At 37.8% G+C, this 27353-nt stretch overlaps 3 protein-coding genes across 19 annotated transcripts in view; 2 read left to right on the top strand and 1 right to left on the bottom strand.

Moving 5' to 3' along the window:
* Positions 1 to 8937, top strand: part of ZNF451 (zinc finger protein 451) — a 125661-nt gene extending 116724 nt beyond the window's left edge. For 7 of the 11 annotated variants that reach the window (XM_017957962.2, XM_017957964.3, XM_021936775.2 and 4 more), the window contains one exon: positions 4907 to 6698. In XM_017957962.2, the coding sequence (XP_017813451.1) occupies positions 4907 to 4953 (47 nt within the window). In that variant the 3' untranslated portion in view covers positions 4954 to 6698. Of the gene's footprint in view, positions 1 to 4906; positions 6796 to 8813 lie in introns of those variants that run through there. The other 4 variants (XR_002521343.2, XM_021936776.2, XM_003897767.5 and 1 more) reach the window with 2 other exon arrangements.
* A 77-nt stretch (positions 8938 to 9014) lies between these two features.
* On the top strand, positions 9015 to 21553 carry BAG2 (BAG cochaperone 2). Of its 3 annotated transcripts, none has more exons than XM_021936781.1 (4): positions 9396 to 9500; positions 10897 to 11091; positions 18661 to 18770; positions 20398 to 20864. In XM_021936781.1, exons 2-4 carry the CDS (start codon positions 11078 to 11080, stop codon positions 20808 to 20810), a joined length of 537 nt encoding a protein of 178 aa, XP_021792473.1. In that variant the 5' UTR covers positions 9396 to 9500; positions 10897 to 11077; the 3' UTR covers positions 20811 to 20864. The 3 variants fall into 3 exon arrangements, with proteins under 3 accessions (XP_003897818.1, XP_021792473.1, XP_009203683.1); XM_009205419.3 differs by lacking the exon at positions 9396 to 9500 and adding an exon at positions 9545 to 9805; XM_003897769.5 differs by lacking the exon at positions 10897 to 11091 and having other exon boundaries at positions 9015 to 9500; positions 20398 to 21553.
* Positions 21554 to 23609: 2056 nt separating this feature from the next.
* The window catches only part of RAB23 (RAB23, member RAS oncogene family), a 35212-nt gene continuing 31468 nt past the window's right edge, over positions 23610 to 27353 (bottom strand). For all 5 annotated transcript variants that reach the window (XM_003897772.3, XM_009205422.2, XM_003897770.3 and 2 more), the window contains exon 7: positions 23610 to 27198. In XM_003897772.3, coding sequence (XP_003897821.1) covers positions 27059 to 27198 — 140 coding nt within the window. In that variant the 3' untranslated portion in view covers positions 23610 to 27058. The remainder of the gene's footprint in view (positions 27199 to 27353) is intronic.

Consider the following 27353-nt stretch of genomic DNA (forward strand, 5'->3'; position numbering starts at 1 on the left):
ACAGAGAAAGGAAGGTAAGGGGAACACAGACCTAGCCACAGAATAGGAAAACAGACAGATTTTTCACAAGTGCTCTTTAGTTTTTCATATGGCTTCAAGTTACTGTCTGATGTTCTTTAATTTCAATCTGAGAGATTCTCTTTAGCATTTCTAATAGGGCAGGTCTACTAGTAAATTCTGTAGCTTTTGTTTATCTGATAATTTCTTTAAGAATAGTTTTGTCAGATGTAGAATTCTTGATTGACATTCTTATTTTCTGGTTTCCATGGTTTTTTGTAAGAAATCAGCTAGTAATTTTATTAAGGCTCTCTTGTATGTGATGAGTTGTTTCTCTCTTGTTGCTTTCATTGTCTTTGGCTTTTGACAGTTTGACTATAACATGTCTCAGTGTGGGTCTCTTTAGAGTTCATTGAGCTTCTTGGATATGTAGATTCACCTCTTTCATCAAATTTAGGAGTTTTTCAACCATTATTTCTTCAAACATTCTTTCTGATCCTATTTCGCTTCCCCTCTCGAGACTCCTGTAATGCATATGTTAGTTCACTTGATGGTGTCCCACAGGTCCCTTGGACTCGGTTTACTTTTCTTCATTTTTCTTTCTGTTCCTCACACTGGATGACTGATTGATGATTTAGACTGAACCCAAACCAAGACACATACTGGATTAATTAATTAATTAATTATATTATACTTTAAGTTCTAGGGTATATGTGCACAACGTGCAGGTTTGTTATATATGTATACATGTGCCATGTTGGTGTGCTGCACCCATTAACTCATCATTTACATTAGGTTTATCTTCTAATGCTATCCCTCCCCCCTCTCCCCGCACCACAACAAGCCCTGGTGTGTGATGTTCCCCTTCCTGTGTCCAAGTGTTCTCATTGTTCAGTTCCCACCAATGAGTGAGAACATGCAGTGTTTGGTTTTCTGTTCTTGCGACAGTTTGCTGAGAATGATGGTTTCCAGCTGCATCCATGTCCCTACAAAGGACATGAACTCATCCTTTTTTGTGGCTGCATAATATTCCATGGTGTATATGTGCCACATTTTCTTAATCCAGTCTGTCATTGATGGACATTTGGGTTGGTTCCAAGTCTTTGCTATTGTGAATAGTGCCACAGTAAACATATGTGTGCATGCGTCTTTATAGCAGCATGATTTATAATCCTTTGGGTATATACCCAGCAATGGGTCAAATGGTATTTCTAGCTTTAGATCTTTGAGGAATCGCCACACTGTCTTCCACAATGGTTGAACTAGTTTATAGTCCCACCAACAGTGTAAATGTGTTCCTATTTCTCCACATCCTCTCCAGCAACTGCTGTTTCCTGATTTTTTAATGATTGCCATTCTAACTGGTGTGATATGGTATCTCATTGTGGTTTTGATTTGCATTTCTTTGATGGCGAGTGATGATGAGCATTTTTTCATGTGTCTGTTGGCTGCATAAATGTCTTCTTTTGAGAAGTGTCTATTCATATCCTTTGCCCACTTTTTGATGGGGTTGTTTGTTTTTTTCTTGTAAATTTGTTTGAGTTCTTTGTAGGTTCTGGATATCAGCCCTTTGTCAGATGAGATTGCAAAATTTTTTTCCCATTCTGTAGGTTGCCTGTTCACTCTGATGGTAGTTTCCTTTAGAAGCTCTTCAGTTTAATTAGATCCCATTTGTCAATTTTGGCTTTTGCTGCCATTGCTTTTGGTGTTTTAGACATGAAGTCTTTCCCCATGCCTATGCATACTGGATAATTTAAATTGTCCTATCTTTAAATTTGCTGACTCTTTCTTCTTTGTACTCAAATTCATTAAGCCCCTCTAAAGATTTTTCATTGTATTTATTGTATTTTTCAGTTCCTGAGTTTCTATTTGATGGGCTTTTAATAATTCTGCCTCATTATTGGTACTCTTCATTTTGTTCATACATTGTTTTCCTGGTTTCCTTTAGTTCTTTGAACATACATAAGACAGCTTAAAGTTTTTGTCACCCATGCTATATCATGTAGCCTGTTGCTCCTAGTCTACAAACCTGTATAGCATGTTATTGTGCTGGATACTGTAGACATTGTAACATAATGCTAAATATTTGTGCATCTAAACATAGAGACATAAAAATACATAAAAATGGTACACCTGTATAAGGTACTTACCCTGAATGGAGCTTGCAGGATGGGGAAGTTGCTCTGGGTGAGTGAGTGAGTGACTGGTGAGTGAATGTGAAGGTCTAGGTTGTTACTGTACTCTACTGTAGATTTTATAAACACTGTACAATTAGGCTATACTACATTTTTTTTTTTTTTTTTTTTTGAGACGGAGTCTCGCTCTGTTGCCCAGGCTGGAGTGCAGTTGTGCGATCTCTGCTCACTGCAGCCTCCGCCTCCCGGGCTTAAGCTATTCTCCTGCCTCAGCTTCCCAAGTAGCTGGGATTATAGGTATGTGCCACCAAGCCCGGCTAATTTTTGTATTTTTAGTAGAGATGGGGTTTCTCCATGTTGGCCAGGCTGGTCTCGAACTCCTGACCTCAGGTGATCCGCCCACCTTGGCCTTCCAGAGTACTGGGATTAAGGCATGAGCCACCAAGCCCGGCCTATATTACATTAAAAAGAAATTTTTTTTCGTCAATAATCAGTTCACCTTAGCTTACTGTAACTTGTATAAACTTTAAAATTTTTAACTTTTTGTCTCTATTGTAATGACACTTAAAACACAAAAACTTTGTACAGCTATAGAGAAATATTTTCTTTATATTCTTATTCTATAAGCTTTTCCCTACTTTTAAATTGTTTTATTACTTTTAAAACTTTTTTATTGAAAACTAAGACAAACACATATATTAGCTTAGACCTACAAAGAGTCAGGATCATCAATATACTTTTATAAGAAGCAGTACCCTCTAAAATAATAATAAAAATTATAGTAAATACATAAACCAGTACCAGAGTTTATTATAATTTTCAAGTGTTATGTACTGTACATAATTGCATGTGCTATACTTTTATACAACTGACAACAGCATCACCACAAACACATGAGTAATGTGTTGTGCTGCAACATGAAGATGGTTATGACACCACTAGGCAATAGGAATTTTTCAGGTCTATTATAATCTTATGGGACCACTGTTGCATATGAGGTCCATTGTTTACCAAAAGTTGATACACAGCACATGACCATACTTGCCTTTTGTTTTTTATAGTCTTTCAGCTGGCAAGTTTAATACCTATAAGCTCACTGGAGGTATGATATATTTGTATAGATGTTGCTGTACTTAACAATAGTTTGATTTATGATTTTTTGACTTTATAAGGATGTGAAAGCAATATGCCTAAACTTGAACTGTAACTTGTATAAACTTTAAAATTTTTAACTTTTTGTCTCTATTGTAATAACACTTAAAACACAAACATTTTGTACAGCTATAGAGAAATATTTTCTTTATATCCTTATTCTGTAAGCTTTTCCCTACTTTTAAGTAGGGAAACAGTGGTCCCATAAGATTATAATAGACCTAAAAAATTCCTATTGCCTAGTGGTGTCATAGCCATCTTCATGTTGCAGCACAACACATTACTCATGTGTTTGTGGTGATGCTGTTGTCAGTTGTATAAAAGTATAGCACATACAATTATGTACACTACGTAACACTTGAAACTTGTACTTGAAACATTTAGTATAAACCATACTTCAGATTTTGAATTTTAGTTCAAAAATTTTTATAACTTTAATTGTAAAACAGACATTGTGTTAGACTATTTCATATATATATATATACGTATACATATAACCTACTATCATTTATTAAAAAGACCTTTCCCTATCATTCTGTAGTGCTACCTTTGTTGTAAATCCAATGTCCATATATGCATGGGTCTGTTTCTGAGCTGTCTGTGCAAGTCTTGTCCCCTTGTTTTTCTTTGGTAAGAGTGTCTTCGCTTTTCTTTACATTTCCTCATCCCTTTTAATTCATCTTAGGGGCAACTATCTGATCCTAGAGTGTAGCTTTAACTTGATACACAGTTCATGCTAGTTTGTGGTACTTTAAATTAGACAACACTAGTGTCCCAACTCAGAGGAACATGCAGTTGTATCTTAGGGAGATCACTGGTGCCTGCAGCCAAGTAGCCTCTGAGAGACTGTGGACCAGATAGGATGAGATAAATCTGGTGTGAGAAGCTAGTGAAGGCCAAGAAATTGACACCAAATTTCACCCTCCTGGATTTTAGCATCATTCCCAAGGAGGAGATGTAACCCAACTATTGTGAACCTAGTAATGTCTGTCTTGTTCACTGTTACATTGCTGTTCCTGGTATATAATGGGCATTCAATAAATATTTGTCAAATGAGTTTACATACATCTCCATACAGCCTATATTATATGCTTCTCAGATGACATTTATGTGGCTATGAGTTTCACTACCTTAGATGCTAGGATGCTTGAAGCTAATTTTTCCCCAGCTTTATTGAGGTATAATTAAAAATTAAACTAAATTTTTAATGGCCTGTGACATTTTGTCATTTCATGGAGTTGCCTTTCTGTTTAAAGTCTTATATGTATCACCTCGAGTCTTTTAGGAAATAAGTGATATAGATTTTATGTTGAAATAAGTTATTACCTGTCAGTGATTTTAAAAGTTTGTTGACTTTCTACATCCCTAAGTGGAATTAACTTGCAAGTTCCTTAGCACACTAAGTTCATATATAAAATTCAATCAAGATCATATCTAGATTTTCATATTTCAAAATACTCAATTTTTTAGTAGAGAAACTGCCAAGTTATCCTGTATTTTTCCATTGTGATTTTACTTTCCTTCTTGAAAAGATGAATACAGTTGATGAAACTTAAAAAAATATAGCACATGTTGAGTAGTTTTCTGCCCTAAGTATTAAAATTCTATGTTTTTTAATGCAGATGTGGAATTAGAAGAAGCTATTAGAAGAAGTCTTGAGGAAATGTAATTAAAGATATTACCACACAACATCAAGTGGCCTTGAAGAGACTCAGATAATGAATTCTTGAGTTTGTTTTCTAAAGGAGACCAGAAATCTACTATTACAAATGTATTTGAAAACATGGTTTTGCTTTCATATGTTCAAAATTTGATCTTTGTTTTGTATTTTTGTGTTAATGTGCAAACATGTACAGAAGGAATAGAATACATGTTCATGCAAATATAAATCATGTATTCTAATATAGGTATAACAGTTTCCCAGTTAACTTTGAATTTATATATTTAGATTTAAAGGATTTAAAAAAAAAAAAAAAAGGAAAGCTCTTAATAGTTGTTTCCCAGATAGCATTAGTTCTTTAATTTTATTTGTACTGTACAAATGATTCTAGTTTATTTTTTTAGGAGTGAAAATGAATATAAAAAAGGTGACATAGGTCAAGTTTTCCATAAATTCTACTTCTCATGTGGCACTATTATATATTACCTTTGAGATCTTTGTTTATGTTTATTAGAAGAGGGTAATGGAAACTGATCATGGAAACACTTAAAATTTTATCAGCAGTGTTCTTTGTGGGTGCCATGCAGATGTGAATTATTGCTTTAATTAGAGCAGCACATTGCTAAAATAAAAAATACACCTTAATTTTTAAGAAATAATTTAAATGAAACAATTTCCATTCCTTTTACCTGCTTAGACTTTTATGTAACTTGTATGATCTCCTGTTTAAAGGGAATGGTGTCAAAATATTTGCATAAAATTATTTTTCATAATACTAGTCCTTTTTTATATATTTGTGTAAACATAATATCTTCAAGAAATAATGTTGAAAGCCTACTCAGGAATAATCTTCCTTAACTCTTTAAAATTTTTATTTCATATAGAGTGTCTTCAGTTTAGTTATTCACTGAATTGTCAGTTTCCTTCATTTGGTATTACATATTTAATTCTTAAATATTGAGGCCCCATTGTGAGTAATACAAAATACGACATAAGTAGAAGACTAAGAAGGGCTTGTCATATGATCTTTGTGTATATGCTTCATGTTATTTGACCAGAAATGTCTTATCTCTAAAAATTTTTAGTAGTAATTATTTACCAAACTTAAAAACATTTCCATAAATATAAAGCTTTCCTTTATATTTAAGACAAAATATAAAGGCTAGAATTTTGTTCGTTCTCTGTAACACTAAATATTTTAGTGTGAAAGTGAATTTTTTTATTACTATAGTCTTTTCAATCTACAAGTTGTGTTTTTAATTTCTTGATATGTCACTTCTGTTCCTCCCTGCTTGCATTTTTTTAAAAGTAGACATTGTGGCTTGAGAATTTATCAATCATCTTTCCAAAATGACCACATTGTGCTTTTAGTTTGTATGTTTAAGTGGTCAAGCAAGGCTCTAGGAGATAGTCGCTGAGCTGGACCTTAAACACATCTGCGGGAGCTCACAAAATAGTGAGGAGCAAAAGAGGCATTCCAGAAAGATGAGTGGTTAAGCAGATGTGGGGGCAGGGCAAGAGGAGACAGCTCCTTGTTGCCAGAGATTCTACACAAAGGTGTCATGGACACTGATGCTCTATTAAGAAGCTTCTGTGGTGTGTGTGGTAGAGAATAAGGCTTTTGATATAACAGGAAAGGGATATTTCATCATGACTCTTAAGAAAAGGTAACTGGGTTGTTTAATGTTTTAATTGATAATTGTCACTGATTGTATTTCTACCTGTTAAATAATTAAAAATCATCTTAAAATTCATACTTTGGCTTTAATTTAGACAAAAGGAGATGTAATCGCTGTGTAACATTAGAGAAAGTTATGGATTATCATCAAAAGTAAATGTTTCTAACATTGACAAAGATGCTTATCTTTTCATTACATCATTCACTCATTAATTCATTCAGTCACAAAATATTTATTGAGTACCAACCATGTGCCAGCAACTATTCTAAGCACTTGGAATATACCAGTAAGCAAAACAAAGCCCTTTACCCCTCTGTGGAGCACACATTGGTGGAGAGAAGGAGATTGTACAATGTTAGTAAGTAAGCAAAACTGCATATCTGATGGTGATACATGTAACGAAGGAAAATGAAGGGAAGGGAATACATAGTGCAGGGACAGGGAGTTGCAGGGAGGCTTGCTATTTTTAATAGGGTGGTCAGAAAAGATCTCACTGATAGGTAAACTTGAGCAAAAACCTGAAGAAGGTGAGGGAATGAGGATGAAAATATATATAGGGAGGAGAGTTCCAGGTGGAGGAGGGGAAGGTCCAGACAGGAGCTTAGTATATTCAAGGAAAAGCAGGAAGACTAGTATCACTGAGAGGATGAGCTAAGAGAGTAATAGGAAATGAACTTGAGGTTTTTCTAATGACCTTGGCTTTTACTCCGAGGTAAGGAGCGATTGAAGGTTTCTGAGAATAAATGGTATGATCTGCCTAATTTAGGATTGCTGTAGTTGCTGCACTGAGATAACATGTACATGAGAGGCAAGAGTAGAAGCACGGAGACCAGAGAGGAAGGTATTGTAGTACTTCAGGTACTAACTTACCAGGTAGCATGAACCAGAATGGTGGCGGTAGAATTGGGAAGAATCTGGATATATTCTGAAGGTAAAATTAATGGGATTTACTAATGAGGTGGATCTAGGATATGAGAGAAAAAGAGTTCAGGATGATTCTAAAGTCACTTGATAGACTTTCAAACCACTCACAAAATGTGTTTTGTTTTCGTTTGTGTCATGATAAAGTATTTTTAATAAGGTCAAATAATCCCCTACCCCAAGAGTTAATTAGGATTTAGAATGAGTTCAGAGGGAATTGGGATCCAGCCTTAAGGGCTTCAACTCTGTTCAAGTATTTAAATGACTTTGATCTCTGATTAAAGGTGCTGGTTCAGCTTTAGACTATTATTATCTATCATTTTCTGTGCCGTGTACATTTTCATCCTTGCAGTGAGAGGCATAGAGCTATCAGGAGAGGGGACCAAAACCTAACTTTTTAAGTAGACTAATCTTTGTATCCTCAGCTCTATTCCATCTTTTACCGACAGCTGGTGCCTGACCTAGAGGCCTACTGCATCTTTTTGTTAACATTAAAAGTTGGCCTGGCGCGGTGGCTCAAGCCTGTAATCCCAGCACTTTGGGAGGCCGAGACCGGTGGATCACGAGGTCTAGGAGATCGTAGACCAGCCTGGCTAACACGGTGAAACCCCGTCTCTACTAAAAAATACAAAAAACTAGCCGGGCGTGGTGGCGGGCGCCTGTAGTCCCAGCTACTTGTGAGGCTGAGGCAGGAGAATGGCGTGAACCCGGGAGGCGGAGCTTGCAGTGAGCTGAGATCCGGCCACTGCACTCCAGCCTGGGCCACAGAGCGAGACTCCGTCTCAAAAACAAAACAAAACAAAAAACAAAAAAACATTAAAAGTTGAGGACTTCTTAATGCCAATTATTTCACTCAGAATATTTATTTATTTATTTATTTATTTATTTATTTATTTATTTATTTAGACAAGGTCTCGTTCTGTTGCCCAGGCTGGAGTGCAGTGGCGAGATCTCGGCTCACTCAACAGGAATAATTTTAATAGCAAAAATTAAAAACTCCTTCATTAAGCCGGGCGTGGTGGTTCACACCTGTAATCCTTAGAATGATAAAAATGAAGTAAATTCACTTTGTTTCCTACATCTACCTAGATAGGGAAAGATGGAGTAGCTTTTTCTTTTTTACTTAATAGCTTCAGCGTTGTCCGGGCATTCGTTACTCTCATCTTAGTATAAAGTGGTAACAGGAAGGTCAGGTGAGTGTGGGCTGCCTAGGAGCTGCACTTAACTGCCTTCTGTTTCACAAAAGGACCTTTTCTCCCTATATCACAGGACCCTTAATGTCGTTGTTCTTGCTTTGAATTATGGGTGCTGGAAGAAACTAAACGAAGCCGTCACTGAGCAATACACCCACAACCCATCGACCGATAGGAACCTTCGCGTGGGGGAAGTTGGTTACTTTTAGGCTGCACGAAGAGGCGGGGCCACGCGGGGCGGAGCTGGGGGTGGTCTGTGGGTCCGGGCGGGCTTCGGGTAGTTCCTGGGTCCGGGGAGCAGACGATCCGCTGGCCACATTAGGCGCTCGGTCTCTGCGTCTGCCCCTCCCCGTGCCTCAGAGACTTGCGCTCCCCAGGCCCGAGCCCCTGTGGCCCGCGAACCTCTAATTCCAGCCGCTGCAGCCCCCTCCCAGGCCCGGCGTCCCCGAGCCCCGCGGGCGCCGCGCCTGCCCTTCTTTGGCCACGCGGCAGCCGCGGTGTCGGCGAGTCCTCCCGGGTTGCCCCCGCGGGCGTCAGAGGGAGGGCGGGCGCCCGCGTGGTGACGGCGACGCCTGCAGCCCGAGGAGCGCTCCACTCGCCGCCGCCGGAGGGGCCGGTGACCTCTCGGCTACCCCGCGTCGGAGGCTTAGATGGCTCAGGCGAAGATCAACGCTAAAGCCAACGAGGGGCGCTTCTGCCGCTCCTCCTCCATGGCCGACCGCTCCAGCCGCCTGCTGGAGAGCCTGGACCAGCTGGAGCTCAGGTGAGCCGCGGGCGGGCGGGCGGTCTCGGGCGTTCTGCTCGCCGCGCGGGCGGTTAGCGGACGGAGGCCGCGTGTGGCGGGCCGGGCCCTGGGGTACAGTGAGGCTGCGGCAACAGAAGTTGCTTGTTGAGATTTGTTGTGGATGGACGTGGTGTAGTTTTGTTTATTTCTTGGATTTTCTCCCCTGGTCCAAGAGAAAACGCATTGTAAGCTAAACCTGTGAGGGCGTGATGGTGGCCACACTTTGATTAACTTACCTAGGTGTTGGGGAGCAGGAAAAAGTCAGAGGAGATAAAAGTTAAGAGGTGAGATTCCATGCGATTAAGGACTGTGGCAGCGTGGGTCTGCAGAGCTTCTAGAACCTTCTGTGTGGCCCCAAATGTTTTTAACTTACTCTTCTCCCGTCATACATTTTTAAGGGAGGCAGCAGTTTACAGTGGCCCTCCACGTGAAGTTAAGTTTCCTTGCTTCAGAACACTAAAAGAGCAAAAATGAATAAAACAAAACCAACCCAGCAATCCATTGAGACCAAAGATTAGAGAGGAGTGAGGGGTAGGCAGTAAGTTACCGGGTGCTTCGTGCAGTAAAGACGTTGCGGCTTCTCTTTATCCCCTGACCTGGCGGACGGGATTCCGCGGTTCCGTTTGTCTCTCAGTATTTATTGGGCACCTCCCTACATAGAAGACGAAGTGCTAGTCACTGGCCTGAAAGTATGAAAAGATAGTTTTCCCTTTTTCTTGCTTAAGATTTTATTAGGTAATATAGTAGTAGACTTGTACAGAATTTCTAAACAATATAATGTTAATAGATTTTTGGAAAGACTTTAACGGTATATTGAAAAGTTTTATCTACTTCCTGTGAACGTTTGTCTCAAGTTACTGTGTAAATTTTGTGAGCAACTGTAGTTAAAAGAAAACCTTGTTAGGCACCTGGAATTCCCTGAAACTGTACACAGGAGTTGGTTCCATAGTTTTCTCTAGGTTGTGCATGAGCAAAGAAGCATGTGAGCCAAAAAGTTCAGGAAACACTGCATGTGTGTTTTATCTCCCTCCATTAATACACCCAAACATGAAGTGTCCGTTTGCCGAGAAAATACTTAAATAACCACGGCATCTCTTTTAACAAGTAAGGCATTATTATTGTTACTATTGGGAGAAAAGAGCCAGAGAGTGAGAGATTCTCCACTCAAAATAATTTCTTGGATGGCAGCAGAGAAACCTAAGCCCTACACAAGGTTCTGGGGTTCCACTCAGAATGAGGCAAGTGGAAGAGAGAAATAATGCTTCCTCATGGATTTTCACAATACTAGCAAACCTGACCCGTTCCACGGTAAAGCGCAAGTAGAAATTGGTGGCCTCAGTTACTGGAAGTCCCTCTAACTGATGTTTCTTTTTAGGGAGCCGCATAACAAGTAACACACCTCTCTCCATGTCTTCAGAACGTTGAGGGCATGTTCTCAACCACTTCACTCGCTCTCCCCTAGTCAGAAAGAAAAGATTTTTTCCTAAAGGAATGGGGAGGATGTTACTCCACCCCGCCTTCCTTCAAGCTGAGTCATTGTCCTCAAACTTGAATTAATGCCTCACATGTGGTAGGTACAAAAGCCCTCTGAAGTGCTCCTCTTAAAAAGAAAGCCTCAGGTTTTGAATATTATTATATCCTAATGTTTGATTAATGTAAAATGAATTCTGATTACTGCACATCAGTGATTAAATTACAACTTGCTTAATTAACATTTGAGCTGAGGAGAAAAGTGATTAATATGTGGCTGTTCATTTCAAGGACTTTTTTTAGTAATTCTAGACTTTTGTAGGCCTTTTTTTTTCTTTTTAAAAAAGTAATACTAGCTGAAAAGGAAGGAGTTCCTAAGGTAAGCAAAAATAGAGAAAAATGCTAACATTGATCCTATTAAAGTGTTTTTTTGAAACCACATGGGCAATGGCATGGAACACTACACTATTAAAAACTAGAATCATGCGTACAAGATCGATTTTTAAATGAAAACATGAAACTCATATGTAATTTTGCTCTAATAGTTTGATTTTATGTTAACTAATAAAGTAGTGTAACTGGGTAAAATAAAACCTTACCGTTTGTACTTAGAAGTGTGCACGTAATGTTCCCTAACCACATCATCCTGTCAATTGTGGAAGAAATTTCATACTTCATGACCTGGAGTATGAACTGATCTACATGATTAAAATGTTTGGCAGCAGTTCTACAAACTGTTAAAGGATTTCCATTTATCTCTAATGGAATTTATCAGTACACTAGCCCTTTTTTTAGACTGCATTTTGTCTTCTGTATTTCTTCCTTCTACACAGGTGATTCCCTTTTCTCCCTGTTTTTATGATCAATTCTAAATGGAGTCTGAGTTTTGCATTCCTCAGTGGCTCAAACCATCTTGCTTATTGTTACTTTTTAACAATTATTGTAATTTATAAAAAATACTATAGTACAATTTTATTTTTATATATATATATAATGTTTTCATCCACAGTTCCTGGCTCATAACTCCCATAACCCTTATGACAGTCTTACGTTATAATGTTGGGGTGCTTTAGGCCTCAGGAAAAAGAATCTCTGTCTGACCTTCTTTCGCCTGCCTTGTTTCTAGTCTGATTGTGGGTCAAAAGACCCTCATTCCAGAGAGGGTCCTGTCCCATGCCCTGGAGGAAGGAATTCAACACCCAGAGGCCAAGAAGAATCTGAATAGACTGGTCTTGTGTTAGAGTGAGAGCATACCCATTTTGTCCAGTCACATTTCTACATGGTTATCATTCATGCTTATATAATGAAGCAAGCCTCCATAAGAACCCGAAAGGACAGGGTTTGGAGAGCTTCCAGATAGTTGGACCTGTGGAGGCTCCTGGAAGGTGATGTGCCCAGAGAGGGCATGGAAGCTTTGTGCCCCTTACTCCTTGTACCGCACGCTACACATCTCTTCATCCATGTCCTTTGTAATACCCTTTATAATAAACTGGTACATATAAGTAAGTGTTTCCCTGAATTTTGTGAGCTGCTCCAGCAAGTTAAACCCAAAGAGGGGGACATGGGAACCCCAATTTGAAGCCAGTTGGTCGGAAGTTCTGGAGGCCTAGACTTGCAGCGGTGGGGAGTGGGGTCTTGGGGACTGAGCCTTCAACTTGTGGGATCTGACACTGTCCAGGTGTAGATAGTACTGGAACTGAGTTGGAGGATACTTAGCTGCTGTCCACTGCTTGTTGGTGGGGAAAATCCCCCACATATTTGGTCACAGTAGTCTTCTGTGTTGTTACAGTGTGAGAGCAGAGGAAAAACACAGTGTGAAAGTCTTTTCTAAAACACACGCTATTGTTTATTCATTTAATGTACATGGACTATATGCCAGGCCCCATGTCTTTGTGGAAGTTACTATTATCACCATTCTACAGATAGGGAAACTGACGCTTAGAAGCTTAAATGACTTGTCCAAAGTCACACAACTAGAAAGCAGTAAACTCCACATTTGAACCCAGGAAGCCTGGCTCTCCAGGCTCTAATACTTTATGCCTGAATTTTCTTAAATATGTCACATTTCAAAATGTAGGAATGATATATGGATGAATAGATGAGTTTCCTCAAAGAGATAAAAATTCAATCTAAATTGGCCTTAAATTCAGGGGCTACTGAATACCCACTATGTGCTAGGTATTGGGTAGCTCATAGAAAGCTCAAGATGGTAATGAAGATGTTTGGGGGATGGGTTTTGGAGACTGGCAGGGGGGAAAATCATAGGACTGGGAGATTGGGTTGTTACGTGTTTCCCAAAACTTATGACATAGTGGCTCCTTCTGCCTTCCTGTCATTCTTTCGTTGTGGCTTAACCTGCACCCAGGTAGTGAAGGCCTGGGGTCGGGGGTGATAGGGATCATTCGTCTGGCTTAAAGTTTCATGTTAGGGTGTGCCTGTGTTCCAGGAGTCACAAAACAAGATGGCATCATAGTTAATATTGTATAACAGCCTGTAATTTAAAAGAACGCTTAATATACGTTGTTATTTGAAACTTTAAAAACCCTTTGAGTTAGGTGGAGGGCACATGCTCTCTCTCCTAGAAATGAGGGAAGTGGGGTCCATAAGGATGAAGTGGCTTGCCTAAGGACATGCCACTGAAGAGTGGCTCTTCACACTAAAAACACTAGTCCCTTCTTTTACACCAAAATGTCTTGACAATAAATGTAATTTAATATTTTGGCAATTAGGGAAACCCTTCAGAATTTTACATTGCCTAAAAGTGATCATTATAGCATTCTTTTGATATAGGAGTACGGAATAAGAGACAGAACTATGAGTTTAAGAACCTGTTTTAGGCTGGGTGTGGTGGTTCACTCCTGTAATCCTAGCACTTTGAGAGGCCGAGGTGGGCAGATCACCTGGGGAGGTCAGGAGTTTGAGACCAGCCTGGCCAACATGGTAAAAACCATCTCTAATAAAAAATTCAAAAATTAGCCAGACATGGTAGTGCATGCCTGTAGTCCCAGCTACTTGGGAGGCTGAGGCAGGAGAATCACTTGAACCCTGGAGGTAGAGGTTGCAGTGAGCTGAGATCACACTACCGCACTCCGGCCTGGATGACCAAGCAAGACTCCATCTCAAAAGAAAAAACAAACCTGTTTTAGAAATTATTTCTTTCAAATCATGGTATGAGCATTTGCCATTTTCCCTCCTTTTTATGAAAGCACAAATTCTCATTAATAAATAAGCCCACATTCATAATGGTAAGAATATAATAGCTATTATTACTATAAATACATGCCAGTGCCAATTCTAGACACATTATACATATTAACTTGTGTGTGTGTGTAATTTTTTTAGTCAGTGCTATCAGTCAGTTACACTCTACCTGCTTTACTTCATTTAGTCACAAGCACTGTTTCCTTATTATCCCTGTTTCATAGGCGACTGACCCCTTTGCACAGCTAGTAGTGGCACTGCTGGCGCAGTTATCACTGCATACTGTATTAGCTGACATATTAATAGTAGCCACAGTTTAGGCAAAATTGCTGTTGTACTCCCCTAAGTCTCCCAGCAGTTTGCCGTTTTGATACTGAGGCTGCAGAGGTTTGTGAGGTGCCCAAGACCTGGGGGCTAGCTGAGGATGCATGCGCTCCGGTTTTGTCTTCCTATTGAGTACTCTAAAATGTCTTTTTGTCAAAGCCTGCTTAGTTGTGATTTCATGCAGAGAGTTTTACAGGAGCACAGCCCAGGCCAGCCTTGATGTGAGGAAAAGTTCTTTCCCAATTTGGACGTGTAGCTGCTTCCAGGATCTGTTAGTAAAAACAGAACTGCCCCTCTCCGCCAAGAAAAGTGTTGTCAGATGAGATATTAAGAAACATGAAGGATAAAGTGAGATGGTCCAACATTTCTCTAACCAGAGTTCCAGAAGAAAATAATAGAATGGGAGACAGGGAATATTCAAAGATACAACGGCCAAGAATTTTCTAGAACTAATGGAAAAATTGTAGACAAAAGACATGTGTATGAGTTTAAGGATAGCAATAGCTGATGAACAATACAAACATTATACTTAAATTAAGTAGAGCTCTAGGTTCAGCTTTTTAAAGAAAAAATGTAAAATATGAGGTAGTCCAGAGAGTAAATGGATGTACCAGGGCCAAAGGGAGCATGAATTGCCTTAAGGGAGGGGATGGGGAAGCTAAGGAAACAATTCCTGCCAAAGCGATTGGGTTTTGAAAAGGAATCACCCAGTAGACAAGGGTCAGGGAGAAAGAATGCTACCTGAAGAGGGAATCGGACATGAAAAGCCCATGTTGCCAAATAAACCCTGAGATCTTTACATTCTGGGAATGACATTTTACCTTTGCATGAAATGAAAAAAGAATACATAAAAATGTATATAAGAATGTCTATAAATGATAAAATCTGGTTTTCACAGGGATAATGCCCTGGTAATTTCTATTACGTATTTTAAAAAGCCTTGTGGGGTTGGGGGGGTCCCAAAAACACAAAATTTAGCAGTTCCATCTAATTATTTGGTGTCATTTAATGATAAAATATTTTTTCATATGAATGATAGGCTTATTATTTTTTTCTAGAATGTCTTTTTTTATCTATTTTGTTAAGAACATGAACTTATTGCTGTAACTCGTAAATGAAACCTTCCTTTTCAGAATAGTGTTGTTCTCTCTTATCATCTTACAATTGAATACCAGCCGAAAAAGTGTTGAAAAATTAATCTCTTCTTTCACCATCTTCTCATTTACCAATCAAATGATTCACCTGTGTCATTTGTCTAAATATTGGAGTCATGGTTTGTGCTTTTAGCATAAATATTTAGTGCCAACTCAGTCTCTTTCCTATGTTCTGGGCCCTAGTTTATCTTTCTGAGAGATTGCTAATGTAAAATGTTTAAGTAAATAGTGAATGGTCCTGGAATAGGGCCTGATACTTGCATTACTGTTACTTTGTAGAATATTGTATTTTGATTGTGTTCTCTAGCCAAATTTGTCACATGAGATTCTTCCCAGTTCTTTGCTTTTAGTGGCTCTTATAAACACAGACTTTGACATATATTTAATATCTTGAAGAATAAAGATATCCTGTGATGTTACAGCCTGTCAGTACTATTTTGGGGTATAACAGGTGGGTAACCGAAGGGGAAAAGGCACGTGTGTGCTTGGGGTAGGGGGAAGATCCTTTTACGGAATTGAACATGCTAAAACATTGGTGAAGTTGTTCTTTCTGTGCACACTTAAGACAGCAGTTAGGATTAGATCTCTCATGAACTTCTAAGACCATCCAAATACTGGGAATAGGTCTGTCACTATTTCATTTTGCAAAAGTTGGCAACTTACTGTAATTCATAATAATAAGGTACCCTGGAAGTATACAACATGTTAAATATACAATATGTATATTTTTATTTTGCTCTCATGATTCCACAGCTTAGTTTTTTAGTGACTGGGCACATTCATGTGTATGTATAGTGTGAGTGCATGTGTGTGCAGTTGAGTGAAGTGGGGAAAGTAGCGCTTCTATAGTTTGATGAGGGTTTTACACAAAAAAGCCACAGAGACTTTCCCTTAAATTTGGGAAAAGACAAAGATACCCCCATCATTGCCACTGTTTAATACAGTACTGAAGGACCTTTTCTTAAAAAAAAAAAAAAAGTAATAGAAAAGTAATAGGATTGGGAAGGAGGAAATAAAAACTATGGATGATATGGATATGATCATTTACCTAGAAGAACCAACAGAATCAACAGACTGAACACTAAAATGAATACATGTAAATCAAGGTCACCAGTGACAAGATAAACCTACAAAGACAACACTTCTCAAACCAGTAAAAATCAACTAGAAAATACAAATTCACAAGAGCAACAATATCTACAAAGATTACTATGAAGAATACATGAGAACTCTATAGAAGATCTGAATAAATGAAGAGACATATATCATGCCCTTAAACAGAATGACGTTATAAAGATGTCGAATTTCTCTCATTTTTTGAGAAACACAATAAACGTACCCTAGAATTTATATGGAGAAGTAAAAGTCCATAAATAGCTAAGTTATCTTTAAAGAAGATTGAGGGGCATGTTCTATCAAATATTAAAGTATAGTAAAAAGCTAGTGCTATAAACAAACAAAACAAAACTGGGCACTAGTATAAGAACAGTTAAATACACTAATGCATGGGATAGAGATTTTAGAGAGAAACTTAATATGCATTCGCTAGGGGAAAGATGGATTGTTTGGTAAATAATGTTGGGGAAAATGGCTATTTGGAAAAAAACAACATTCTTAACTAACTACATACAAGGGTTGATTCTAGGTGGATTAAAGACATAAGGAAGGTAGAACTATAAAGTTAATAAGAGAAAATATAGGAAAATATGACCAAGGGGTAGGGGGAAGACCTTAGGTCAAAACTTCAAAAGCATAAGCTATAAGGCAAAAAAAAAAAAAAAAAAGATGAATTGGATCACATCAAAATAAGAGTCTCTCTTTAGTGCCAGACATCCCAGACGTGGTTCATATAAGAGAGGATGAGAGATGGTTGCAATGTCTGTAACCAACAAGAATTTCTTGAGTATACAAATCAGCAAGGGGACAGTAACTCCTGTTTAAAAATAGAAAAACAAAATAGGAAAAGTCTATGAATAGGCTAACAAAGATACAAAGAGATGTCTGAAATTATTAGGAAAACGCAGGTTAACCTGACATACCAGTGTATTTCTACTACACTGGCAGCAAATAGAAAGTTGGAAAATGCGGAGCGTTGGTAGGGATATGGGGACTCCTGTGCTTTGCTGTGAAGAATGGACAGGTACAGGTATTCTGCAGAATAATCATAGTACTAAGTCAAAAGCAGAGTACACATACCCTTTGTCTCAGCAATTCTGTCCTGGTATATGTCCTAAGGAAATCCTCACCAAGATCCAAAGGGGAGATGTATTCATAGAAGTGTTATTTGTAGTAATAAGTTGGTAGACAACCTGAGTGTCCATCTCTGGGAGAGTGGAGAAGGAAAAGCAGGTAGGTATACACATGGAGTATTATAAAATATGTAGCACCAACTGATTAGAAGAACACATAGGGGGCTGGGTGTGATGGCTCACACCTGTAATTCCAGCACTTTGGGAGGCTGCGGTGGGCAGATCACTTGAGGCCAGCAGTTTGAGACCAGCCTGGCCAACATGGCGAAACCCCGTCTCTACTAAAATTACAAAAATTAGCTGGGCCCGGAGGCTGAGGCATGAGAATCAGTTGAACGCGGGAGGTAGAAGTTGCAGTGAGATCGTGCCACTGTGCTCCAGCCTGGGGGACAAAGCAAGACTGTCTCCAAAAAAAAAAGTACACATAGGATCCTGGATGCTAAGTGAAAAAATAAAAACAGAATGAGATATAAATTCAAAATATACAAATAATACAGATCTTGTAAAAACAAATACTATTAATTAGATAAACACTAAATAGAATTGCCTCATGAGCTGGAAGGAAAATAGGAGAAAGGCAAGTGGATAAAAAATAGAAAAATGAAAGAATTTTAAAGCAGAAATGAAGAAGTTTTGAAAAGTTTGGTGATCTTTAAACTTGATTTGGGTTGAATGAGAGATAAAATTAATAGGAAGAACATCCTGCATACAATAACCGTTTTGTTTTCCCAATTTCTATAGGGTTGAAGCTTTGAGAGAAGCAGCAACTGCTGTTGAGCAAGAGAAAGAAATCCTTCTGGAAATGATCCACAGTATCCAAAATAGCCAGGACATGAGGCAGATCAGTGACGGTGAGAGCCATCTCCACAGAAGGGGCTCGTCTTTTACACTCCTTTAAAGAGTTTATGATAAGTGTGGGTCAATTTTTGCTTGACTTTCGGTATGCGTATACTAGGCCACAACATTTAATGTGAGCCACAGAGAGCAGCTGCAGCTGTCAGTTTATTATAGCAGCCACTTACTCAGAGATTTCTTCCAGCATGCTCTCTACCCCAAGCCATGGCTGGGAGAGATAGGAAAAAGCCTGCAAGCTCAGAAGAGCTGGCCCCAAGCAGTAAGGCCATGTGTTTTATCCCAGGTTCATACTCCTAACTTCAGTTCTTCACAAGTTACTGGACTGCAAGAGATTAAAAAACACAGAGGAAAAAGGGTGAGAATGGAAGCAGAGAAGTAGAGACCAAAAAAAAAAAAAGATGAATTGAGGTACCAACATAGAGGGACAAAATGCAGAGAAAATGAGGAAACTTGTAGGACCAGTAAAAGGCATGAATGTAAAAATGTGCTGTCATTTTCTTTTTTCTTTTTATGAGATGGAGTTTCACTCGTCACCCAGGCTGGAGTGCAGTGGCGCGACCTTGGCTCACTGCAACCTCCGCCTCCCAGGTTCAAGTGATTCTCCTGCCTCAGTCTCCTGAGTAGCTGGGATTATAGGCGCCTGCCACCACGCCTGGCTAATTTTTGTATTTTTAGTAAAGACAGGGTTTCACCATGTTGGCCAAGCTGGTCTCGAACTCCTGACCTTAGGTGATTTTGCCTGCCTCGGCCTCCCAAAGTGCTGGGATTACAGGCATGTGACATCACGCCTAGCCTGTGCTGTCATTTTCATGTGAAGAACATGTAATAGGTAGGAATAGGTCACTTGTGATTTTCTTTTTATCGGCACTGGACTTCCTACTTGGGCTCCTTTGGTGCCACACAGGCCACATGTTACTGGGCCAAGTGACTGGTGAGATAAGTAAGCAATCTAAATCCAGATCAAAACTGTTACACATCTATAGTAGGCCATGATCTAGTCTCTACACTGTCCTGCCCAAAGATCAATGAATTAGGAAGTTACAGAAGCAGGAGATTGCTGGCTTTTTCATATAAATAATGAAATGTTGATAGAGCTCCTCATGCCGGTCAAGACTTTAGACCACTGTCCTGTTTCTATCTGGAGAAGCATGAAGTCAGTGCCTAGTATTGATGCCAGCTTATCTTCTATCATGGCTATATTTTCTCAACCAAAATTTGGGGCAGTGTATTCTGATAAATGCACATGTCGTTATGGAGAGATCTGGGACATCTGATCTCTGGAGCTGTACCCAGCATAAATCCTATATGTGCTTACTGCTCAAAGTGTTAAGACTTGATCTCCATCCCAGTTACAAATGCATACCTACCCAAACTTTTGCAAACATGCCAATTTGAGAAGTCATCTAGTATCCCATATATAAAGATTGTCAGGAAATGGTATTCTGCAACCTCTGTCTGTAATCTAATACATTTCATCAGTTAATCTTACATGCTATAATTTTAGCTTGTATCTTTAAAAAAATTTCATAGCAGAGATACTTAAATAATAAATTTAGTCACAAACAAATGCCTTAATGTTCTTGACACAGATAAGTTTATGTCTCATATTGATTGATATTTTAGGAGAAAGAGAAGAATTAAATCTGACTGCAAACCGTTTGATGGGAAGAACTCTCACCGTTGAAGTGTCAGTAGAAACAATTAGAAACCCCCAGCAGCAAGAATCCCTAAAGCATGCCACAAGGATTATTGATGAGGTGGTCAATAAGTTTCTGGATGATTTGGGAAATGCCAAGAGTCATTTAATGTCGCTCTACAGTGCATGTTCATCTGAGGTGCCACATGGGCCGGTTGATCAGAAGTTTCAATCCATAGTAATTGGCTGTGCTCTTGAAGATCAGAAGAAAATTAAGAGAAGATTAGAGACTCTGCTTAGAAATATTGAAAACTCTGACAAAGCCATCAAGCTATTAGAGCATTCTAAAGGAGCTGGTACCAAAACTCTGCAACAAAATGCTGAAAGCAAATTCAATTAGTCTTCAAACCCAACAGCATTTACACAATAAACATGGTGTAAAAATGATAAAATATTATTTTAATTGATAACTAGTTCTTTATGTTAGATATAACCACTTAGTTGATACTGACAGTTGTTTCAGATGAGGAAAATATTCCATCAAGTATCTTCAGTTTTGTGAATAACAAAACTAGCAATATTTTAATTATCTATCTAGAGATTTTTTAGATTGAATTCTCGTCTTGTACTAGGATCTAGCATATTTCACTATTCTGTGGATGAATACAGTTTGTGGGGGAAAACAAGTGTTCAGCTAGGGGCAAAAGCATCAGTGCTTTTTCCTGTGCTTTGGCGTGGAATCACGCAGTCACCTTGGGCATTTAGTTGACTAGAAATTCTTTACCTTAAGCCGCACACACATTTACTACACACACAGTGTTAACAAAGCACTGTGCTTAGAGGGATAAAAAGGAATCACAAAACAAGAATCTTTCCAAAGTTGTCTCATTCCGCAATGTTAAGGCATCTATATCAAATTATTTTGGATGTAAAGATTCCTGTGTCTCATAATATGAATGTATTTTTTGATATACAAGAAACTATGACATAAAATGTGAGAAAACCACCTATAATTTGCCACTGTGAACAATTATATATCTGCTTCATCTTTTCTCAAATGCATCAATTCTCTAGAATTCCTATATTGTAACTTGCCTTTTTTAAAAAGTTAGATGCTGATATAAAGCCTGCTTGTCAACTTAATGAGCTCTATTTTGTGTAGTTATATCTTTCTTTATCCATTCCCATCTTATGGACATTTAGGTTGCTTCCAGCTTGTTGCTATTACTGCAACATATTTTTGTACGCAGGGCTTTTTCCTTCTTTTGTTTTCAATTTTCTCTGTATAAAGGCCCAGCAGTGAATTATATTGGATCAAAGGGTATAGACATTTTCATGGTCTCACACACTTATTAAAAATTTTTTGTACAAAGGTTATAGCAATTTATACTTTTTTCAGTAATTAAAATATAGCTATTTCACTGAACTCTTTCCAGCACTGAGCATTAACACTTAGTTTGCATTTTGTTTACTAAAAAGGTTGGCCAGTGTGTTCTTTTTTTATCTGTGATAAAGTGAAGCAACTAGAGAACACTTATTTGTTTAAAGTAACTAGTCCTGTTGATATACAAAAAACGCAACAACTTCCCTAGATACTATTTTGAAATGAACACATCAATTTTTATTTCAATGTAGGTATTCTTCACACTGAAAAACCAAATCAGGATCCAAACTGATTTTATATATGTCTCTCTCTCTCAATGCAAGCAATATTGAACTTCTTTTTCTCTACAAAAATGCCAAGTTAGTCTCTTTATAAAAAGCAGTTAAAATCTGAAGACATTTATGTTACTTCCTTTGCCAGCTCCAACTCTGCCTTATTTAAATCTTTCCATTTCATGGGAAACATTAATTCTATCTATGGCAAAGCCACTTGGTTTGTTAGCAGACTCTGATTTGCTGTCATCAGGCTGTGAGATGATTTTTTTGTGTGCATCATTTTTTTCTTGACCAGCTTTTTGAAAATTAAGAAATGGATAGTCAGGTTTTCTTCAAGTTCTCAAGTATTGTCAGCATTCGTAAATCCCTTCCACTCTGGGAACTACTACTGCTCCCTGCTTCCCATGGCTTCCACATCAGCCCAGGACTTTTTCTACCACAAATTATTCTGGTTCTGCCTCCTTGACCTTGGTATTCTTAGCATTGTTTTTCCCATTTTTTTTGCAATGGAGTTTTTTTTTGGAGGTCATTAATTTCTGATCACAGACTTGAAGAGCTATGATCCACATTTCCAAGCTGCTTGGGGTCCCTCGTTTGCAGTGTCTCCAGCATTCTGTACCTAGAGCCACATCTAAAGGGCAAGGAATCTCCAGTTTTTGTTTTGTTTTGTTTTTTTTGAGTCTCACTCTGTCACCCAGGCTATCTGACAAGTAGAAGACATATCCACTGTAGCAAGGAACACTGTGGAGTATGAGTTAGAGAAAAGAGACTGTGAAGGAAAGGGAACAAACATTTTGTAGACGTTTAGTGTCGAATACATTCTAGGGAGGCAGTTTCTATAGTTTCTTTCGTTTACTTCATGAGGTTTCTTTTTGTTTTTTTTGAAACAGAGTCTTGCTCTGTTGCCCAGGCTGGAGTGCAGTGGCACGCTCTCAGCTCACTGCAACCTCCACCTCCCAGGTTCAAGCGATTCTCCTGCCTCAGCCTCCCAAGTAGATGGGACTACAGGCGCACGCCACCATGCCTGGCTAAATTTTTGTATTTTTAGTAGAGACACGGTTTCACCATATTAGCCAGGCTGGTCTCGAACTCCTGACCTTGTGATCCGCCTGCCTTAGCCTCCCAAAGTGCAGGGATTACAGGCATGAGCCACCACGCCTGGCCAATGTGTTGATTCTTAACATGTATTTTTATTTATAAGAATGGTAGTATAATTTATTTTCAAATGATGATCAATCTCCTGAGTCACATTTTTACCCTCATTTAAACTATTGTCTTTTATATAGACTGTAAGTGCATATAGAGTATGTTTTGCCCTATCTCAATTCCATACCATTCCCAGCATATAATAAACAATTTTAGGGTAGCTCTCCTGCCATTTCTTGTTAGCACTGCTTTCAATATAATGAGGTTATTAACTATTGGCAGAGTATCTGAAATATGAAATAATTTTAGGTTGCTTTGATCTTTAAAGAAGTTGCATTATATATTTTACTATTTAGTTCCACACTGTTGATACAATCATACATATCACACAAAATTTTAGCTTTGAAATGCATTTATTTTTTGATTATTGGAATTCATCCTTCATGAAATTTTTATTGAGTAGTGTGTTTTAAATTAAGCTCCAGAGTATAACTGCAACCAAATAGCAATCCATACAAGTGGTTTTCCATTCAAATTTACAAAAGCATTATTTATTAGTAACAAAAATATAGAAGGAATTCAGTTTTCCTTTTATCCCAAATTTTTTATTTTTAAAAGACCATTTACTAACATCCTACTGTAGATATTTTGAGAGAGAGATGAAAAGAAGTACCACCTAATGAAGATTATTATAGCCAAATCATACAGTTAGCCAGGAGTTTTATGATTGAATATTTCAGAGTCTACTGCCGGTTTTAAATATTTTGTTAGCAAATGAATTCATCTGTATGATGATAGACTTACATGTTTTATAGCTGAAAACGTAAGGAGTGACAATAGTACACATGACATTCTTAACAGTTAAAACTGAGTAAGTCCTGTTCATTAGGTAGGTGCCACGTGGAACAAGCTTTCACCTCATCAGTTCATTTTGTTTTCAGAGAAACAGACAGACTAATGACAGATTAATGGGAACATTTTATCAGGTTACCAGTAACTATTCCAAAGGTTTTGAAAAGGATGCTAATAATTAACAGTATCTTAAAAGGGTCCAACACTAAGTTGGGACACTAGGTCCTAAGGCCAACTCCCTATTCTAAGATCTTCAGAAAAGGTCCAATTTCCTAAAACTCACAGGTCCAAGGAGTACATGTTGAGAGTTCTTTCTGAGCACTGCACTGCCAACTTCTAAAGCAACCACCTAAAACTTCACTCCATAATGAGGAAAGCTTTCATCCTCTTTTTGGTAGTTTTAGCTTTATTTTGAAAAAATACATGTGTGCTATCAACTTTGGGCAGATACAAAGGAAATCATTTAACCTGGTTTTATTTAACTATATTGCTTTATGTGGGTTATTCTGTATACTATTTAATTCATAGAGACTGGAAAAGGAAAGGGAAACCTGAGGAACTTGGACATACGGCAATTATTCCACAGCAATGTGTCTATGCAAAAGATTAGCCGTAATGTTAAAAAAGTAGATTAGAGCACAAATGCACAATCACCTGCAATCTTGGCAAAGTTTTTCTTCAGTATACATGGTTTCATAAAATAATTAAAGTTATTTAAGAGAATGAAGGGTCTTGGAAAAAAATGTCCATTTTTGAAAGCTTTAAGAATTGATTAAATTGAGAAATTAACATATGGCTGACTTTCAGGACTACTTAATTATTTTAAATGACTAATTATGGTTAGTTTTAAAATACGGCAGTGCAAATTAAAAATTCAAATATGTAACAAAGATCTCTCTTCAGTTCTTATTTTAAAAAAGATAAAACTAAGTACATAAAATTATATTGCAAATATTACAGGAACTGCAACTTTCCTCAGAGATTACTTTTTTAAATATAGGTAACATGCCTTTAGCCACACAACTAATATGAAAAACAACTAGAACACATATAACAAGTGATTTTTCTGCCAGTAAAGACCAAAAGACTATTTACTGTAAAATATTATTTTCTGCAAAAACTAAAGAGACAATTTGAAGAGAGCAGAAAAGATGACTCATTAGCAGTATCCACTGTTAGGAACTGAGTTTTGCCCCCAAAGCCTGTCATTGTCAGCAATGGGAGTGGTGACAACTGGTGACATAAGAATAAACATTTTATATTACTGTGAAATAGATAATGCCAGATCATTTCAATATAATGAAAAGCGAAATTTACTCTTTTTAGTTTTTTTATTTTTCAATCTAAAATGGCAAAGAGAACATTTACTTTTCATCACTTAACAAGGACACACCCAGGAAATTTGATTTTCTCAACATTAGGAGGACGAGGAGAGTGCAGATGGAAGACTTAAAAAACAAAAAACAAGAGAAAACACGAAAGGCGTTACATAAAACATTTTTTAGTACAAATAATGAAAAATGACTTCATGACACATTTTCCAAGAAAAGTTATTTTTACATATTTTGAAATGCTGTAAAAACCAGGTATATTGAAAGGGGTTATTTATAGGTTAAAAATAAAGCCATTGATGAGTGATAATCAGTTTTCACAGAGTTCACGCAATTATCTTAGCTGGAAAGCTACTGTCCCAAGTGACAAAATTTATGCTCTGACACATGATTCCATGTTAAATCATTTTGTAAAAGAAATGATTTTGTATGTGGGACTGACAGCTCCTGAGAAAGTGCTATACAAACTGAAGGTTATAGAAATTTTGAAGTGATAATCTTAAAATACCATACAAAAATGTGTAAACAAAAGGATGGTTTAGAGTTGCAGGGCATTATAAAATCTGTAATTTTAGTTAAGACTAATAATATTTTTGTGCACTTTAAAAATGGTTAGTATAATCTTGTAAGTTCAAAGCTGGGTTCTCAGTGAGCAGCAAAAGGTGTTAGATGCATCACCACACTTCACAGGACCTCCTGAATGATTGCAGATGTGCTGTGTACCTTCTTAAGGGGCTTTGGCTGACCTTATGACAGCAGGAGCTCACCATGCTTATGGGTGACTATACCAAAAAGATTTTGCAATAAGGCTCACCTGGGAGATGCTCTAGCATTCAAATTCCTATACTCCTCTTTTATCTATGCTGTCAGACGGAAACTGCTTACTGCTTTTAAAAGATATAATAAACTATAAATTCTGATAGTAAAGCACTATAAAAATTAGGTATGATATTTTTGGCACAAAGCGCTTTTTAAACCCAAGCTCATTTTGCAAAATATATGTCTAGAGTTTCTCATTTGAAAATAAAAACATATACACAATATGTAAATGGTTTTATAAGTGAATTAGAATGTACATTTTCTTAAATACTGCACATACCTTCAGCTTACTCCAGTACCAGACATCTGCATGCACAACTCACATTCTACATTACACAGATATTGCACAAGTACCAATGCCGAAATACTAATGCAGGCTGGCAAGATTTAGGGTTTACCTTTCAGTATTATTTTGTGAAAGTATTCAGATTCAATATTATTTCGCAGAAAAGCTAGATGATCAATTTCAGGAAAAGAATGCTATCCTTCCTTGATCCATAGTATTAAAATCTGTAACAATATATTTAGGCATTTCATTTATGTTTTCCAGCATTTAAAATTCAGCAAAACCTGTGTTTGAAATTTCTTATAGCATTCGTTTAAAAATAGGAGAAGCTTCGTCTAATGTAAAAAAAATTAAAGGAGTCCACAGGGCAATAATTTTTCCACCAGAGGTCTCACTCTACACTCTGAAAAGCACTGCAGAGCAATATTTAAGTCTGTCACTTTCAGGGAGCCATTAGGTGCAGTCTGCTGAAAACCTTGTAACATACCATGACAGCTGGATGGGTTTCTTAATGAACTGCACAATGTAATTCAATTATTTTCCTCCCAAAGCATCTTAGGGTATGCTACAGCTGCTAAAAGGATTTCTGTTTTTCTTGGTCCTTTGTTTGTTGGGTCTAAGATTGATGACATCTCCACCATTGAGGGTACTTGAATTCTGACCCGAGTGACTTCCACCAGATGTATTAAACACACCTGTATAAATTGAAGGACAACAGTGATTGCCACTGACACGCCTCAGAGTTACCTGTTGCATCCAGCTTGTTAGTAAAAGTAATATTTTCAAGTATTTACAGTATCTTTACAACTGCAGTAAAATCCAACCAAATTTACCATCTTAACCATTTTTA

Source organism: Papio anubis, chromosome 6 (assembly GCF_008728515.1).
Source record: "Papio anubis isolate 15944 chromosome 6, Panubis1.0, whole genome shotgun sequence".
NCBI classification, from domain to species: Eukaryota; Metazoa; Chordata; class Mammalia; order Primates; family Cercopithecidae; genus Papio; species Papio anubis.

Bases quoted from the DNA above. Each gene is read 5' to 3' on its own strand.
- BAG2 (XM_003897769.5), top strand. From the start codon at position 9,388: ATGGCTCAGGCGAAGATCAACGCTAAAGCCAACGAGGGGCGCTTCTGC. The intron at 9,501-18,660 runs GTGAGCCGCGGG...CAATTTCTATAG, and splicing joins CTGGACCAGCTGGAGCTCAG to GGTTGAAGCTTTGAGAGAAG. The intron at 18,771-20,397 runs GTGAGAGCCATC...TTGATATTTTAG, and splicing joins CATGAGGCAGATCAGTGACG to GAGAAAGAGAAGAATTAAAT.